Here is a 19,326-nt window from a genome sequence, read left to right as displayed (position 1 = left end):
ACATCTTATCACATATTCTTTCATCATGATAGTTTATATAAAATATGTGTTTTTCTTCTGTTACTGAAACTACAGGGTTTAAGAAAAAAATTCCCCTGAAATAATTTCCAATTCTCTTCGTAGTTATTTTTCTCTCTGGAAGCCCCCAGAAGTATGTCAGAGAAAATGAAGTAAAGCAATTTATTTTACTCTTGCATTGTTCTACACAAAAAAAGTCATACCTGCATGATATGCATTTGACAAAACATACAATAACCATAACAATACAATTTTGGTTTCCTTAATTGCTTCTATTTTTAGTCAAACTAAAAAAAACCAAAACTTTTATTTTCTTAGATTTCTACGGTAACTGTTCTTGCTTTGCCCTTAGTGAAAAGGACATTTTCCTCAAAAAGAAAGATTATTGGATAAGGAAGACATATTCACGGTTCCTGCCAAAATGTTCTAGACAATAGAATTGAGAACAACTCTCATATTACATTCAGGAAAAGGAAAACAAACATATGTTGTAGTCATTTTCTGAACAAAGAGGAGACTTAGAAGGGCAACACTGTGAGCATTTTGAAAGGTAAGTGACAAGAGAATTCAGTCTTTATGTAGCACAGGTGCTCTAGGTAGCCATTGTATCTACTTACCTGGGTGGTTGATGTTCTTCTCTAACGCTGCTCAGCATGGTCGATTTTGCAGGTGAATTTGGGGGCGATTTAACTGTGGGTGGTGAGTTAACGGTGAGTGGCTTCCCAGTCTCCGCTGCTGCTTCCTTTGAGGTGTTTGCTCTTCGAGAAGTCAACAGGTTTATCTCAGCCAGCTCCGAATGAACCAAAGCTGAGACCCACTCTTTTTCTGATTTAAAAGAAAAAAAGGGGTGGGGGGAGCAAACGTTGTCATTATCATGTTGACTGGAATTAATCAAGAGTTACAAGTATATCTAGAAAGATAGACACCGAAGTATTCACTGAAATGTCTGTGGTAATTTTATTCATTGTTCCTGTTCTTTCTCGTGTTTTTTTTTTTCTTTCTGGTTCACCTGCTCTCTCTCCTAACAAGAAGCATTTATCACCTGTGTACTTTATTAAATGTTACATTCTTAAAAAGGAAAAAAAATAGACAATAGCTAGAGACCCGTTGCCCCCAAGCACTTCTCAATTGCCTGCAAAGCACTATTGAATTCTTAGGGTAAGGTATTTTTTCCAAAATGCTGCTGATTTTAAAACATTGGTCTGTTCCTCAGACATTGGTGTTTCCCAACACTGATTAGTGCAGCGGTTCTCAAAGAGTGGTCCCCAGACCAGCATCATGGGCATCACCTGGGAACTGGCTAGAAATGCAAATTCTCAGGTCCCACCTCAGAGGTTGTGCCTCAGTCAGTCTGGGGACTAGCTAGGTCTGAGGATAGTTGCTCTACGCCATTTATGGTTGTCCTACTTGGGAACGGCATGTGTTTTCATGGGACAGGACAAGAAGGGCCCAAAGGAGGCTGGGAGATGACTGAGTTCATGACTGCCATCCACACCAAAGGAAAGAAATAAGCTGTGTTCAGCGTTCCCACCAGGCCAGAGGAGCTGCTCAAGGAGAGCCCCGGGTGTGTGGACTCTGGAGGAGAAGCACAAACCAGCCCTAGCTGAAAATAAGGCCTCCCCTGGACACAAGTGTTTCATGTCACCCAAACGAGTCCAATCTGAGACGTGTGGAATTTGGAGGTCAATGAAGGACCAACACGCATGCAGTTGGGTATATGGACTGCAATGATTCTGACGCTGAAACACTGGGGAAATAGTGTTGCAACATTATCTTTGCAAATTCAAAGTAGAAAACTTCAGATATTGGCATATTCCCAGTCTCTAAAAATAAACGGAGCTCAGTGTTTAAAAATGCTTATCTTAATCTCACCTTTTGAACTTGCATGAAGCAGCCACTGTAGAACTTCTGCCAGAGAATCAGTATGTAAACTGTCACAGAGTTTTGCCAGGATCTGACAGAGAACATTAGAGTTACACGTGAGCAAATCGACAGTACAAGGCTTATGAGGTTTCCTTTAGCTTTTTCAGAATCTCATCTTCCCAAATGTCACTCTGTATGTGATGCTCAATTAAGTCAATCGGATTGTGGCTCGAGAGCCAGACTTCAAATAGGACGCAGTGGAATCTTAGCAAAACCAACGTTTCTGGGACCAGTAACGGTTCAGGTTAGGCGATGCAGCGTGTTGCTCTTGTTTCGTCTGTTCAGTTCCAACATCTTCTTGGTAGGAGCAGTTTACTTCTTTTGGGAAACTGATCCTTTCTCACTGCACCACAGGGTTCGGATGAGACTCTGCCAGTCACAGAACTGGCCAGATCTGCCCTGCCCCTCTCCATCGGCTGAGAGAGGGGAATGTGATCGGAGCCGGATTCATCATTGCACCTCAGTTTCTTAACACAGCGATTGGCCCAATGGGATAGGAATATAATTCCCTTTAGTTAATCAGAATCCTTCCCTGACATTTTTTTTTTTTAAATCTGGAGCTACAGGGCTGAAATGTAGGTGACAGAGGCGATAGAAATATGAAATAATCTAATAATAAGTCTATTAAAAATGGATGATAATCATTAAAACAAAGGTACAGAGTGTTAAGTAAGGCCAGGTAATGAAGTTTCCAGTTTGAATCTTAATTGTGTCTGCTGTTGGAGTTTAGACTTATCTGGTATTCATGAACTTGAGTCCTATCTACCCATCTGCATACCCTATGTATCCACTGAAATATACTACAGATACTTTGAACCCCAAGTATCTAAAACTAAACCCGTATTTCTCTTCCTAAAACCTGCTCCAAACTTGCTCTTCGTCCTGGTTGTGCGACCTCAAGGAACAGCACTGTCCGAGCCAGCCCCTGACCTGAGATCATCATGGACAACTCCCTTGCCCGTTTCTACAACATGCTGCCAAACAACAGGTTCAGCAAACTCTACTTTCTAAATATTTCTCAAATGGTTCCATTTCTCTTTAACTCCACTATGTTGACCTAATCTAAAGCCACATCAATTCTTGTCTGAGCTACCGGAACAGTCTTTCTCCGAATCTGCCTGAAATCTTAAATTATTATTGATTCAAGAAACATTTGTGTCCTTTATTTATCTAGATGCTGAAGATATAGAAACAAAATTAAATGGCTGAAAAATCAACTTTTCTGCATCGAATTTTGTTATTATAGTAAGATTTCTGTCCTAAGTAATGCCATATTCTGGAAGAGAGCATGTTAAATTTGCTCCTAATTTCACAACAAATTAACAGCTGTGTCAAAAATGGAAAAGAGCTCTGTGGTATTTTCTAGGCCATTCTATGGCTTTTTTGTCAGTATAGTGATTGCTCATCACTCCTAGCTTCTTCCAAGTCATAGCTCACTCATTGATCAACTATATCCTAGAGAATATAATTATCCTTTTAGCGAGAGGATGTAGAATGTATATCTCCTCCTAAGAAACCTCCTGCATTCTCTGTAATGGGAACCTAAGAAAATGCTCAATGAATCAAAGTAGCTTGCAGTTCCTTGAGATAAACATTTGTTTCTGCAGCTGGGGCAGGGACAGCAAGGCCTGCAAACCAGACTTCTGCATGTCAAGGAAACTATGGCTGCCCCAGGGGGTCTCGATCCAGTGTGGATCAGGTCCGGAGAAATGGAAAAACATCCAATTAGCAGATTTCTCTCTGTGATTCCACCCTTGGAATTCTGTTGAAATCGTCCCTTGGAATTCCTCCAAGAACTTTTCTTTAATGACCTCATGATTTCTAGGAGCAGAGTAACCTTAAATCCTTCTGTTTTTGTTCTCCTTATTCTTTTCTCTGTCTTTTTTTTTTTTGATGAATCAAGTATTTTTTAGTATTCCACTTTATTTTCTCCATTAGCTTTTTTGTTGCTCTAGGGATTAAAATAAGCATCTTTAACCTATGATTGTGTTCCTTGAATTAATATTATACCACTTCATGCATTATGTAATGTAAGAACCTTATGAGGTATACTTCATTTAGCTGGCACTTGAACTTTGAGTTATTATTGTTATACATTTTATCCCATCTGTTCCCTTTTTATAGCCATATGTATCTCCCTCTCACCACCCCCTTCACTTCTGAATGACAGAACTCTAAAATGCCATTTTTTTTTTTGTTTAAATACTTTAAAATAGCACTCCATTGTCTTACGGCTTCCATGTTTCTAGGGAGAAGTCAGCAGTCATTCTCTTTTTCATTACAGTCGTGCACCACGTAACATTGCAGTCAACAGCAGACCACATATATGACGGTGGTCCCATGAGATTATAATACTATATTTTTACTGTACTTTTTCGGTGTTTAGACACACAAACACTTGCCATTGTGTTACAATTGCCTACACTATCCAGTACAGTGACATGCTGTACAGGTTTGTAGCCTCGGAGCAATAGGCTATACAACATGGCCTGGGTGCATAGTAGGCAACGCCATCAAGTTTGTGCAAGGACACGCTATGACATTCACACAGTGATGAAACCACCTGATGACACATTTGTCAGAACATTTCCCCACTGTTCAGTGACACTATTTATATAATGTGTCTTTTTTCTCTTGCTGCTTTCAAGATATTCCCTTTGGTTTTCAGCACCTTTATTATGATATGCCCAGATGTAATTTCTTCTGTGTTTATCTTTTTTGAGTTTTTTAGGGTTTCTGTCAATTTGGGGCCATGTCAGCTATTAGTTCTTCAAAATAATTTTTATGCTGTAATTTCTCTTTCCTCTTCTTCCAAGACTCCGATTACACCTGTATTAGACCACTCAACATATTCTCACAGGCCAATAGGTTATGTTTATATTTTTAAAGTCTTTTTACTTTAATTTGGATAGTTTTTATTGCCCTGCCTTTAACTTCACTGACAATTTCTTCTGCAGTATCCACTGTCCTGTTAAGCACATACAGTGAAATTTTTATTTCAAATGTACATTCACACATTGTTTAGTGACAGGAATACGTTCTGAGAAATTTGTCATTAGGTGACTTCATCATGTATGAACGTCATTTTAAATACATCGTAGAGTGTATTTGCACAAACCAAGGTGGTATAGCCTAGTACACACCTAGGCTATGTGGCATAGCCTATTGCTCCTAGGCTACACGTCTGTACAGCATGTTACTGTATGGAATGAATACTGTAGCCAGTTGTAACACAATGGTAAGTGTTTGTGTATCTAAACATAGATAAGACACAAGAAAAATACCATATTATAATCTTATGGGACCACTGTTGTGTATGTGGTCTATTGTTAACCAAAACATTATTATGTTGTACATGGCTGTATTTCTTAATTCTAGAATTTCCTTTTGGTCCTCTTTTTGAATGATGTCTATTTCTCTTGTGATATTCCCCATCTGTTCACTCATTATGTCCATCTTTTCTTACAAATTCTTGAAAATATTTAAAGCAACCCCTTTTAGGGCCTTCCCTGATAATTTCAACATCTGCATCATTTTTGTGCCTGACTATCAACTCTTTTTTTTCTTCTGGTTATGGGTTATAGTTTCCTGTTCCTTGAATTTCTAATAATTCTTTATTATTTGATGGACTTTATATATGCTACATTGTGGAGCATCTATATTTTGTTTTTCTCCCTTTAAAGAGTGTTCAGTTTTGTTCTGGAAAGTAGTTAATATATTGGCAGATGAGCTTGATCTGCTGAAACTTGATTTTAGAATTTGAGAGTCTGGGTCTAGAGTAGCCCCTACACTAAGGCTACAGTAACCCTCTTCTTAAGGTGTGACCTTTCTGGGGTCTCAGCTGAATTCCTAGTATGTTCAGCAAGGTCTCTTCACTTTGGAGGGTAAGAACTCGAGCAATTCTAAGCTTCGATACCTCCCATTATCTTCCTTCTGCCAGGTCTCAGAATCTCACCCTGTGCATGTACAGCTTAATATTGGACCAAAGACTCAGAGGGACCCTATACAGATTTTTGGAGCTCATTCTACGCACAGATTTCTCTTCTTCAGTATCTTACTTTGCAAATTCTAGTCACCCCAGCATCCCCGAATTCTGACCTCTGTTTTCTATACCTGGTGAACCTGTTGCTCTCTGCTTGGGCTCCAGAGAGCTCCACTTCTCTGTGCTATGAGTGGGCACATTCTGGGTTGAATATGGAAATTATCCCAATTGTTTATCTTCCCTCAATGATCATAAATCTGTACTGTCTGTTTCCAATACCCGAAAACAGTTTCTTTATACATTTTGTTGAATTATACGGTTGTTTACAACAGGTTAAGTTTTGAACCTACTCTATCATTTTAGAACCACTGTCCCTTGTTTACAACTTTGCCACCCCTCACGCCCCCAAATTAATTCTGCCTATTGTATTCAGAATTATTTTTCTAAAGTACAACTCTGACCATGTAATTCTTATACTTACACAGTAATTCAGTACCATTAAGTGCTTAAAATTCTTGACTGGCTTCTCACAGACCTTGGGATGAAACTGGACACCTTGATATGGCTAATAAAGTACTTTGTTATCTGGCCTCTGCTTAAGTCCAGCCCTCTCTCTGCCACCTTCTCCCTGCACTCTCTGCATCAACCATATTAATTGCTTTTAGTTCCTTGAATAAGCAACACTCACTCCTTACCCCTAAGGCATGAAGGTCTCTTGCCGGGGAAAGATCTCTTCCATACTTCTCTTCATCTTCTAATTATATCTTAAACATTCTTTAGGCCTCTTGCTCCTTGACGGCCTTCCTAGCTACAAAGTTTCCTGCTATACGTTCAACAACACCTGCACGGTCCCTCTAATACACTCTGTGAATGAAGGAATCCATTATACTCCAAACTGTAGTATTTTGTAGTTTGACATTAAATATTTATAGAATAAATGGATGTGTTTGGCAGAATTTTGATGTCAGTAATAAAGAGACTGTTATGTCTATAAATTCCAGATCTTTAAGAGGAAGGCTTAAAATGAGGTGCTAATAAACAAAGAATTCTGTTTTTCTTTTCCTTTAAAGTAATAACTGAAACTGCATACTCTTTCACATACAACGTTGTGCAAAAATATCTCAATTTCACAACCCATTCAGAGTTAACCCCGGATAGAAGAAAATTGGAAAATACTTCAGATTTTTTTTTATATAAAAGGCATGGAAAGATGGAATACCTCCAAGATGAGCTCTATTTTTAGAGCTCTTTTATGTAACCCAAAAAATCTTGATAAGACCTATTTGAACACTTTATTCCCTTTTCTTTCATTTATTTAATAAATAGTCAACAACTATTTGATAAAATGTCATGCTCTGTGTGCCGGTTAATATTTTTCAAGCAAAATGATGAGCACTGAAGAATCAGTTGTGAACAAGGCAGACAAGATCCCTACCTTCAAAGAGTTTACATTTTAGTGGGGTTTTAAAAAATCAATTAACGTCCAGGGAAGTTGATATCTATAAGATGGAAGATGCTTTTGAGAGGAGGGCTCTTTAACAGATGCCCACAGAGTGAGTTATACAGATCGTGCTGATCTACTGATGCGGAAACAGGACAGTCTTATTAAAACTACGCTCAGCTTGTGGTTTGTTTGAGTTGAGGACCTTTATAATTAGCTGATTTTCTTTGATCTTGGTAGCCCTTTTCTGTTTGATTTATTCATTCCACAAATACTTATTTAATAATTACCAGGTGTCTAACACTCATCTAGGTACTGAAGATAAATCGGTAAGCAGGAAAGATAAATATGAGATCTTATATGACTTAAATTTTAGTGGAAGTAGGGTGGAGAGAGAAAATATTGAACCAAACAAATTAATATGAACATAGCAGATACAGCATATGTTATACAAAATATAACGAATAAAAAATAACCCAGAGAGTGGCTAGGTAGCTAATTTAGATTGGGTGGTCAGGGAAAGTATTTCTGAGTAAGTGATACTTAAACTGAGGCCTGAATGAGAAGGTGATCACCGAGAGGATCAAAAGGAAGAGAATTCTCTGGGCAAATCCCTTAAGGTGGGAATGAGCAAATTTTAGGAAGATCGGTGTGGCCAGAGTGTAGCAGGTGGACAGAGATTCTGAAGACTCTGTATAATATCTGCCATCAGCCAGAATCACCAGGAAATCATGTATAAACACAAGTCAAATCTGCAGATACTCTCCCTCTGACATCTTTCCTTTTATTCTCCTTCCCAATTTTAATCACCAGCATAAATTATCATACCAATGCCACTAATATGCTCTACCTTTAAAATGGTTCCCTGTTAGGGGCTTGTTCAATAACCATCCTCACAACATGCTCTGTTATTTGTAATTGTAACTACAGACACTGATTACTTAAAATTGCTATAAGAGTCATCATTACAATACTTTGACCCCAAATTCACTGTAGTGGGTCTTATGGTGGGCAATGGGGAGGGTCCTAAAGGAATTCAAAGAAGGAGAAAAATGGCAAGTGAGAAATATCAGCTGATTGATTTATTCTTGATTTTATGTCATTCTCAGAAATAACTGTGGCTTGGGAGAAACTTCCAGGAGGCTGTATAACATATTACTATTAATATGACTAAGTTTATAACTCCAGCCAGAGGAAGTTTGAGGAAATAGTTTTCCAAAGATAAGAGGGAGGGAAGAATGTCAATTGGAGGAATCTCTGCCTTAAAATAGGCGACGTAACTTTATAGACAGTGGCAAGAAGTTAGGAGGAGTGCTTCTCAAGCATTACAAAGATGATAAAGAGAAACACGGAAAGGACAGGAATGGGTTTGTTTGGCAAACACCAGGCTTTTCATCATGTCTAAACCAAAGGTTGAATTTATGTAAGAGTGGCAGAATTCCAGGGAAAAGTAAGACTGGAGATGAAAATAGGAGTACGCCTTAGATTTTAGGCTAAGTAGTTTTAAATCAATTTAGGCATCAATAAGGAACAATTCAAGTGTTTTAAAGACGCTAATGATGTAACTTTTTTTTTGTATTTTCATGCTATTCCCACGTTATGAATTTAATAAGCCTGCCTCTTACTTTTATTTCTTGATCCAGATAGTTTGGTATGCAAACAGTGTTTGCTTTGACATCATTCTTGGTGGTACTCATCATCCCTGAAGAACAGGAACCAGCAGTAGAGGATGCTTTTGGAGGTGAAGGTGGCTTTTTGGTCTTAATTTCTTCCTAAATCAAAGGTATAATATAATCAATATGCATTTGCATCCACTTATATTTTCTATGAAAATTAAATGTAAAATGAATGAGAAATATTATAGTTAACAAGAAAGATCCATGAAAGTGAAAAAAAAAGGTGGTTAATTTGTGATCTTTCTGTCTGTTTTATGTGGGCGTTTAAGGGTATGAATTTTCCCCTTAGGGCTGCTTTTGCTGAATCCCATAGATTTTGACCACTTGTGTCCCCTTTGTCATTCAGTTCAAGGAATGTTTTTATTTCCATCTTAATTTCATTATTGATCCAATAATCATTCAGTAGGTTATTTAATTTCCATGACTGTGTGTAGATTTGAGTGTTTCTCTTGGAATTGATTTCTAATTTTATTCCACTATGGTCTGTGAAGATACTAGTTCAAGACCAGCCTGGGCAACATAGTGAGACTCCGTCTCTACAAAAAATAGAAAAAAATTAGCTGGGCATGGTGGTGTGTGCCTGTTGTCCCAGCACCTGTTGTCCCGGCTATTCTGGAGGCTGAGGCAGGAGGATCCCCTGAGCCCAGGAGTTGGAGGTTGCAGTGAGCTATGATGACACCACTGCACTCTAGCCTGAGTGAAAGATCAAGACTCTATCGCCAAAAAAAAAAAAAAAAAAAAATTAGAAGCAACTTAAATGTCTCTCAACAGGTGAATGGACAAACAAATTGTAAGATAACCACACAACTGAATGTTACTCAACAATAAAAAGGAATGAACTATGGATGCACATAACAACATGGACAAATCTTAAAATAATGATGCTAAGTTAAGGAAACTAGATCTTATAAAGAGAACTCACTATATGATTTTATTAATATAAAATTCAACAAATCTCACGCTAATCTTTAGTGACATAAAGCAGACAAATGTTTGCTTGTGGGAGGGCCAGCATCATGAGAAGACTTTGCAGGTGACGGACATGTGGATTCTCTTGAATACAGTGATAATTTCCCAGGTGTGTCCATGTATCTGTCAAAACTCATCCGATCGTGCACTTTGAATATATGCATCTTATAGCATGTTAATTACACTTTACTAAAGCTGTAAAAATAGTGTCAAATGTAGTGACTTTTCAGAAAGGTATACGAGGAAAAGGGAGGAAACTATAGAAGCCAAACCAAATAGATAACTATAAATAGCTATTTCTTTACCTTTTTAATTACTAAGGGATTCTCACTGGAAGTTTTGAAGCACTCTTTGATTTTTCTACTGGGCTCTGAAATGAAATTGAGGAAAAACACATTTAGAGTAAACTGATAAAGAATTTCTATCACATGTGTCAGTGGCTGAAATAGATGAGAGTACGTCTGAATTTAAATGAAAGTCAACTCTGGGATCTGTTTATAAATGTTAGGAAACTTGAAGGTAAAATGGCATTATGATAACAAATAAAAGCATACTTATATTAAAAAAAACTAATTCTATGCCTAAGATGATTATATTAAAATATAATGCAAGTGCTTTCTTGCTCTGGTTAAACTGATTTTAAAGGTACATATTTCAGTATAAGACATATTTTTCTCTGTTTCCTGTCCATGTAACTGTCACTTTCTCTCATTAAAGAGAATTTATGCTTGTCATTTGCCCTGTAGACAGAAAGAGAAGATTTTTGCTGAGTTAAAATTACATTCTTTATTTTCTCTTTCTTGTTTTATAAACCTATTTCATACTCAGTCATCTAATTAAATCCCCTTAAAATACCCCAAAGCCACTTAAAGCTTTGCTTAATTTTCCTTTACATTAATTTAAAGATATACTCTGTGTAAGCAATGCTATCTCTTTTATTGAAGCCATAATATTCCCCCAAATTTTTAAAAAGTTGGAAAGATTTTGTGCATGTAGCCAATAGTAACCAAATTCATTAGGTCTAGCTGAAGAAAGATAGAAAAATAAAGTTTTAAGTTACCTCTCTCCAAGTAATGAAAACAAAATTATGGATGTTTATTAAGTTAGTGTTCACTTGTGGGAAACAGAAACCATTCTATTTTAAGCAAAAATGTAAATAATACAGGGAATTAGGAGTTTTTAGTATTGTTGGAGCAGTGCACTCTGGTCTTAATCATCACAACTGACTCCAAGAACAATACCCTGGGCCTGATCCACCAAGGGAAGCACAGTCTCTGTGACAGTCAGGAGGAAGGGGAGTCAGCCACTCCCACTTCTGTGGCTGCTGCAACATCCGTAAGACTAAGGGTTAGGCAGTGTTATGCGTGCAGTCAGAAAGCCACGAGTCCAGAACCTGAACCCTGGGAGGTTGTAGCGGAAAAATTCACGTCTCCAGTCATGCTTGATAGGAGAAAGCCACCAAAAAGATGACAGCCCCACGTCTTCCTAGATGGTAACACCTAATGCCCATCAATGGACTCCTTCTTGCAAATGTGTTTTTTAAGTTTCTAGGTTCTATGGTATAAGAAGGGACACCAGAAAGAAGGTGGAGTAATTAGGCTTTGACTCTTCATTGCCAGTAGAAAGGAGGGAAGAAGAGCTCTTGAAACGATGGAATGAGGTCAGTGAGAAGAGCTGAGAATGGTGCCTGTCACATAGTGGGTACTCTGTAAATGATCCTTCTCACTATCATTAGAAAGATATCTACTTACCACATTATACCGTAATAATTTTCACGTACTCTGAAGGTGTCAGTAATACCATATCATTGTGTCGATTTGGAGAAAGAGAAGAACTTTCTCTTTCTGCCATGCGGAACTTTTTCTTCTATTTTATCTTGCCCTTTGGATTTTGTCACACTTTACTTTTGATCAATTCCTTTTCCCTTCAATTCGGTAAAATTAATGGATTGAATTGTTTACTAAGGACCAGGCACTGTGCTGGGCCATGGGGACAAATGAAGAATGGCAAAAACACAGAAGGCAATGATCCAGGGCCCGGCCTGAAGGAGATGACAAGCTCATGGGGAAAATGTAGACACGCGATTGCATCCCGATTGCGTTTCCTGGACTCCCTTTTTGTGTGGCATGGTTTCCCTGTCGGTGTCGGCTAAACAGTCACTGCCGGCATCTCTTAGCTAGTTTCATAGGGATTAGAGACTAGAACCATACCAGATATATACTGGACACAGTTAATATATATTGGACATAGTAGTAACATTTTAAACATTATCTTCCTGCTGAATTGAGATTAGAAGAGTGAAAAATTTTTATAATGAATAACTTATTTCACACTGAGGAAATTTTTATAACTTTTTAAAAAATCACTGCAGCTATTTTAGCAATCGTATCGATCTTTCTTCCCAATTAAGAAAAGATCTTCCCCGATCTTTCTTCCTTATGCAGGGGGCATAAGGAAACATTTCATCAGTTGAGAAGGACTCACCCGAATGAGGCCGTGGGGGCATTTTGATACTGTTTGAAGCTGGTGACACTCCTCTGACGGGGCTCTTTGGGGCTGCAGCGCTGGGTGGGCAGCTGCATTTGGCACAAGGTGTCTTGTCCTTCTCTAAAGGGATAAGCTGGGAACCACCCCACGATGCATTCTCATCATCATTCACGGTGCAGATTGGAATGTTGTTCAAACCTGGATGAGTAGGGATGAAAAGGATTAAACAATTTCCCAGCCAAATATTGTTAAATGTACGGAAAATGTTAGACTTCAAATTGTATGAACCAGTGCTAGGTAGACATTCTTTGAAAGTCAGCGTAGCCAATGTTGTTTGCAATATACGCTTCCTTAAAAATGTTCTGCCATCTTGTCGGCCTTGAGAACCAGGCCCGCATCTTTAATCTTGGTCTGGGAGTCAAGTGGAGTTGAGAGCTGTCGCTCTCTCATTTCCCACGTGTTCATAATGACCAGGAGGGACTGTGCTCACCCTCTCCATGAATATCAGATCTGAATTTCTGAAAGCATCCAGGATGCTTCAGTATCGCAAGGTTCTCCGAAAGAGGCTCACTGGCTCCTCTTTGTGCTGGCAGAAGGTAAAAAGCTGTCGGAGAGAGGGATGGGAGGGAGGATGGGGTAGATTGTGAGGGAAGCAAGGGAGGGGAATTCGGTCCAAAGGGACCTCCTTCCTCATGTCAGAGACTTCTGTGTTCACTCCCTGTCCTCCAACAGCTATTTGCTTTTGGCTCAAATATAGAATTTAGTTCAAATATTAAATTGTGGGCAGATTCTCTTTTCAATAGCAATGCTAAGTTGCGTGGGATTGGACCGCTTAGGAAATGGGAGTGGGCAGGGCACTGCTTTCTGTTCATCGGTGAGTTACTACTACAGGTAATAAGAGACACTGCTTTGTCTCCTAAGACGTTGCCAGGCAAGTTTTTAGATAATATTTTTCACACTCGCTCATTCTTCCAAACCTCCCTCTAGGATCACTTCCTTCTTAACCGTCTGTTCAGTGAAATCAAAAAGGTCTTTGCCGAAACCCCATCTGAAACGCACCCCCCTCCTGGCCCCCTCCTGGTCCCGCGTGCTCTTTGTCACGCGTCACATTGTATCAGTTTGCACATCGCTTGTCCGAGCTGCACTAAAATGCGGGCTTCACGAGAGCGAGGGTTTTATCTGTTTTGTTTGCAGCTCTATTCCCAGTACCTAGACCAGGGCCTAGCGGAAAGTAGGTGCTCTGTGATTATTTGTTGAATAAATGAATAACATCCAAACATAAAGCTTCATTTAGTCTAACACTTAGAACTTTACTGATAGTAATCGGTTCTAAAGAGAAATGAGAATAAAATTTTTGAAGACGGAATCACATCTTATCATTGTATCTTAAACGCCTAGGTTAGTGATTGGTTCAGGTGCATAGTGAAAAATTGCCTGCCAAGTGAAACGTATAAAACCTTAACACATAACAAGTCAGTGGAAAAACTGTATTTTCTCTGCAACCTCCTTTAATTAGTAAAAGGTGCGTGTGTGTGTGTGTGTCATGCATGTGTGTGCATGTGTGTGTGTGTGTGTGTGTGTGTTTGCTGGAGGACTTTCAGGAAAAAAAATCTTTTCTCCATCCCTACTTTTTTTCCTTTTTGTCTTCCTTATTGGGACACACATTTTTTTCTATATATCTTACACGGAACATAAGTAATATGGAAAAATTCAGATTCTATCTATCCAAGAGTTAGGAAAGAACCACAAAAAACAAGGGTGAAGGGTTAAGAGGAATGGCGTTAAAGTGGCTTCAGAATCAAATGACTTAAAGCTAATCAGGGAAATGTAAAACTCAATCCAGCAGTGGGGAAGGTTAGCTGCAATCCTGGTGGGGGAGTTTCATTAATGTCCTTGTATACACAGAAGAATTAGGGAATGGAGTCTTGGGCTCAGGAAACACCAGCTCTGCCTATGGGACAACAAGTTTCCATTACTGCAGTGATCAAAAAGAAGGGTTCCCCTCTCTGAGAGTGCCAGGCAAAGACTCAACCCTTGTGGCCCTGCCTCATTCTCTGATTGACGTGCAATCGCAGTTGGATGGGAAAGAAACTAATTATTTTGTCTGGGGTAATCGTTTCCTTAGTAGATGAGTGTCCTTTAACACTGGGATGGTTTAGAATTGAAAAGAAATGATTAAATAAGAAAAATGCATACTATTCCTATTCATGCGGTAAGTTTATTAAAAATCAATGTATATGTGTATTTAAGATGTAGATAATTAGCTAATTGGAATATTAGAAGATTAACAGGTTAGCTTTGGAATTATCATTCAAAATGTGTGTAAGAAAATGCTTTTACATTTCTGATTTTAAGTAGAAAACTATGAGACCCGTGCCTTACCAGTGGCTGAATATTGTGCATAGCAGCCTTATGTTTACCCACCAGAACCATCAAGCATGCCACGTGTACAGGAGACCCACACATCCCAGGACGGTAAGTCACCCTACCTTTGATGTGGCAGACTCTTCGGGGATGCGGGGTGTGCCTGACCAGAAAGCAGCCTTCGTTTCTAGCCACGATACGGCTGCCTTGGACCACAAACTGAGGAGCAGATGTCGAAGATCTGAGGTTCATGTCTGTGCGTGTTGGCTCCTTCCTCTCCACTGGTGCGAGAAAACTTCTTGAAGTCTAACTTGATTGATGCCACTTCCAGATGTGCTCAGACCCTGAAATCACAGAATGCTGCAAGGGATTTTGACATTTTCTTATACATCAACCATTTCTTGATCTTCTTGGTTTGCACTGAATTGTTTCTCATGTCAAAGCACATTGAGGCCATTTTGCTTTCAGATTAAATTTTTGTAAACATTAAACACAGTATAGGCATAGGTGGAACATAAAAATTTTCCCCTGGAAAAATTAAAGTATTTGTAAAAAATGTAAAGTATATTCTCTTTTTAATTGCATTTAAGGTCACTTTGTTGGCTAATATAAAAAAATACGTAATTATAATCAGTTTTGTTATAGTAAATTAAAATGATGGTTTTATATACCCACAAATGTGCTTTTATACTAAATTAACTTTAAATGAAGACCTTTCAGACTGTACTTTTAAAAAAATCACTGTCTTAAATTTATATCATATTCCAAGAGGATGGTAAAACCTGAAGGAAAAAAAAAGTCCAAAACAATGTTATTACCTATGGATGATAAGCTAGGAAAGCTTTTTGATGTTGTTTGCTATATTCGGTAATATTTAATGTTCCTGCAGTCATTTAGCAAGCATTTATGAGACACCTACAATGTCACAGGCCTAGGGGACTAAAGATAACGTTACGGCTCTTAATGAATTCACAGTCATGTGGCAAAGGACCTTTTTAGACTAAGAAGACAAGACAGAGTTATTTAAACTTTCTGGAAGATGGTATACTACTCTTGAAATCTACAAAGGTTGTTTTCCTGGTGCCTGTTGTATTTTTCCTATCTTACGTGGAAACTTATTTGTTATAGCAGAATTGGAAAATACACATTTTATTTCTAACCATGGTAGGGAGTTTTTTTGATCAGAATTATTCATAGTGTCAAAATATGTCCATAGTGTAGAATTTGATGTCAGGATTTTGTTGCAGTGGATATTTTAGTTCATTGACTATCTTTTTAGACCAGAGCAATCTATATTTAAGTTTTTCATGGTTTATATTTACAGTGTATGATGTGTAAATTACCAGCCCTGTTGGCATAGAACATCTACGTTTTAGGAATTTCAGTTTGATATGCATAAATTCTAGAATTAGCCTAGGTTAAAATATATTTAAATATTAAATTTAGAAAATAATATTATCTAGTAATAAAAAGTATATTTTCATATTGCACCTTATGAACATCACAATGATGTTAGTTCTAACCTTTTTGTATAAATCAGACTTTAGAGTTATTCTCTTTATGTGGACCTTTTGTACAATTAAGCCAGAAAATTTGTTTTTTTGTCTGGATTGGGGGGAAAAAGAATATAGTAGGCAATTTGGAAGGTAGAAAGGACACTAAACTAGAATAAAAAATGAGATTTATGGTCCCAGCTTTGCTGTTAACCAGCAAAGCGACCACAGATTAATTGCTTTATTGCTCAGATTTTAGTTTGTTCATCTTCAGCCTGAAGGTATTGACTTAAATATCAGCTGGAATATTCAGTTATTCTTCCATGTGTGTCTGCTCTGCGTCAATTCTCTTAGACAAGTTTGGAGGGTAGTTATCCACTTTAAATTTGAGCATAAAAGGTCAACAAGGAAACAGTGCGGAGAACTCTTTTCCTCCTCTTATGAAAATAGTAGTGCCTCTTGAAAGTGTGAAATTCGTCTTGTTCTTATGTTTTAAGTTCTATAGTACTTACTCTTAGCTTACAGAAAATTTAGTCTGATGTTATTACTTTTTATTGTTCAAAAATTGTAACTACATAAAGATTTTATCCACATGCATCACTAAAAGTTCTATGAAATCTAAAATAAGCGTGTGTTTGCTATGGTCTGAATATTTGTGGTCCCCCCGCCCTCCAATTCATATCCTAAAGCCTAATCCCCACTGTGATGGTATTAAGAGGTGGAGTCTTTGGGAGGTGATTAGGTCATGAGGGAGGAGCCCTCATGAATGGGATTAATGCCCTAATAAAAGACGTCACAGAGAGCTGCCTTGCCCCCTCCACCCTGTGAGGACACAGTGAGAAGGCACCATCTCTGAACCAGGAAGTGGACCTTCACCAGACACTGAATCTCTGGTGCCTTGATCTTGCACTTCCCAGTCTCCACAACTGTGAGAAATCAATTTCTGTGGCTTATAGCCCACCCAGGTTATGATATTTTGTTACAGGGGCCCAGATGGACTAAGACAGTGTTCTTTTGAAAGTCTGGTTTAAATTTTTACAAATGCAGTAAATGAATAACTCAGAATAAAGTTGTAGTTTGAATTGTTTTAGCAAGTGAGCTAACAATGGAAAAATAGAACCACCTCAAACTTGAAAAAAGCAAAAATGGGCCGGGTGCAGTGGCTCACGCCTGTAATCCTAGCTCTCTGGGAGGCTGAGGTGGGCGGATTGTTTGAGCTCAGGAGTTTGAAACCAGCCTGTGCAAGAGTGAGACCCCGTCTCTACTAAAAATAGAAAGAAATTAATTGGACAACTAAAAATACATAGAAAAAATTAGGCGGACATGGTGGCACATGCCTGTAGTCCCAGCTACTCGGAAGGCTGAGGCAGGAGGATTGATTGAGCCCAGGAGTTTGAGGTTGCTGTGAGCTAGGCTGATGCCACAGCACTCTAGCCCGGGCAACACAGTGAGACTCTGTTTCAAAAAAAAAAAAAAAAAAAAGCAAAAATGTGTTGGTTAACACTAGTAATGTCCCACATCTTTCTCTTTTATCTCATTCCTTTATTAATTTCAACACTCTTCCATTAACTAATTATTCGTTGCCTAGTGATTTTACTAGATATCTCTCCAAAGTCCATGAACTGGTTTGGAATAATATTTGTCTTTTAAGATTTCCCTTTATGAAAAACATTGTGTTTGAACTGTAACTTTTTAAGGCTTATAAACTCAAGGGAAATGAAAGGATTCATCCTCAAAAGTGTGGATTTTTTTCAAAAAATGAGAAATATGAAAAGAACATATTTTTAAAATATGGGGTTAATAGAAATTGAAACCAGGAAGTAAATTATTTGCCCATTGACCAATAAATATTATCTTTTTTAGAAAATCAGAAATATAATTTATTTTGTAATAAAGAGACTAAAAATTTTGCTGAAACCAATATTAGAGATGCTTATCAATGTAAAACTGATCAATGTGCATCATAGATGAATTCTGTGATGTGAAACAAAGTAATGACTATTTCTACCAATGTGACATGAATTATTTACCAGGGCCCAAATACAGCCTTACAATAAATAATAGGTATACAAAACATATGCACACACATGGAAAGCAAATAAAAACTACACAATTGTTTCCACTATTCTGGCTTAATAGGTATTTGCTATATGATATAGAACAGCAATTCTCAGCCTATTTTCCCCACCATTATATACATGACAGATGATGTTCTCATGGAAGACATATTTCTATCACATGTCCAGATTTTAAAGTATGCATCCAAAAATCATGGGAAGCAAAGTACTAAAAACTACTGATTCAACTATAGTGTACCAGTGACTGTTGCTCAGAAGAGCTATATATTAATACATAGGTTCTAACTCCAATCTTTCCAACCAGGTAAGCACATGGCATTGCAAATAAATGCAAGAGATAGTATTAAAGAACTGGGCTTTCGTGTTTACTTTGGTCAGCCTAATAACTACATGTCATGCTAATTGCCTTTTCACACTTAGTCTCCCAGGAGTTCTATGTGCTTCTTGTATCTGGATATCTAGATTTCTGGCCATGCCAAGCATATTTTCCTCCAGTATTCCATGAAATAAGTTTTCCAGCCTTTGTGTATTTTCTTCTTCTCTCTCTGGAATGCCAATGATTCTTATATTTGGCTTCTTTACATAATCCCACATTTCTTGTATGTTTTGGTCTTGTCTCTTGTTTCTGTGTTATTTTTCTTTGTCCGATTTGTTTAGCACATAGGCATTATCTTCAAGTTCTGAGATTCTTTCCTCTGCATGATCCATTCTATTCTTGAGACTTTCCACTGTGCTTTAAAGTTCCTTGAAAGCCTCCTTTATTTCCAAGATTTCTGTTTGGTTTTTCCATAGTATTTTAATTTCTTTAGAGAATTTTTCATTCATTTCCTGTATTGTTCTTGTGGTTTCTTTATGTTGAGTTTCTATTTTCTCTTCAATTTCATTGAGTTTTCTT

At 37.9% G+C, this 19,326-nt stretch overlaps 1 protein-coding gene across 1 annotated transcript in view; it reads right to left on the bottom strand.

Moving 5' to 3' along the window:
• Positions 1 to 15,112, bottom strand: part of LOC105807661 (chromosome unknown open reading frame, human C4orf17) — a 30,852-nt gene extending 15,740 nt beyond the window's left edge. The window contains exons 1-6 of the mRNA XM_012641086.1: positions 14,986 to 15,112; positions 12,494 to 12,694; positions 10,315 to 10,379; positions 8,990 to 9,136; positions 1,891 to 1,972; positions 636 to 843 (exon numbers count right to left, since the gene is read on the bottom strand). Of these exons, the coding sequence (XP_012496540.1) occupies positions 636 to 843; positions 1,891 to 1,972; positions 8,990 to 9,136; positions 10,315 to 10,379; positions 12,494 to 12,694; positions 14,986 to 15,112 (830 nt within the window). The remainder of the gene's footprint in view (positions 1 to 635; positions 844 to 1,890; positions 1,973 to 8,989; positions 9,137 to 10,314; positions 10,380 to 12,493; positions 12,695 to 14,985) is intronic.
• Between the last annotated feature and the right edge of the window lie 4,214 nt (positions 15,113 to 19,326).

Source organism: Propithecus coquereli, unplaced genomic scaffold (genome assembly GCF_000956105.1).
Source record: "Propithecus coquereli isolate 6110/MARCELLA unplaced genomic scaffold, Pcoq_1.0 Scaffold161, whole genome shotgun sequence".
Classification (NCBI taxonomy): domain Eukaryota; kingdom Metazoa; phylum Chordata; class Mammalia; order Primates; family Indriidae; genus Propithecus; species Propithecus coquereli.
The sequence above is the reverse complement of the archived record's forward strand: the minus strand, read 5'-3'. Positions and strand labels throughout refer to the sequence as shown.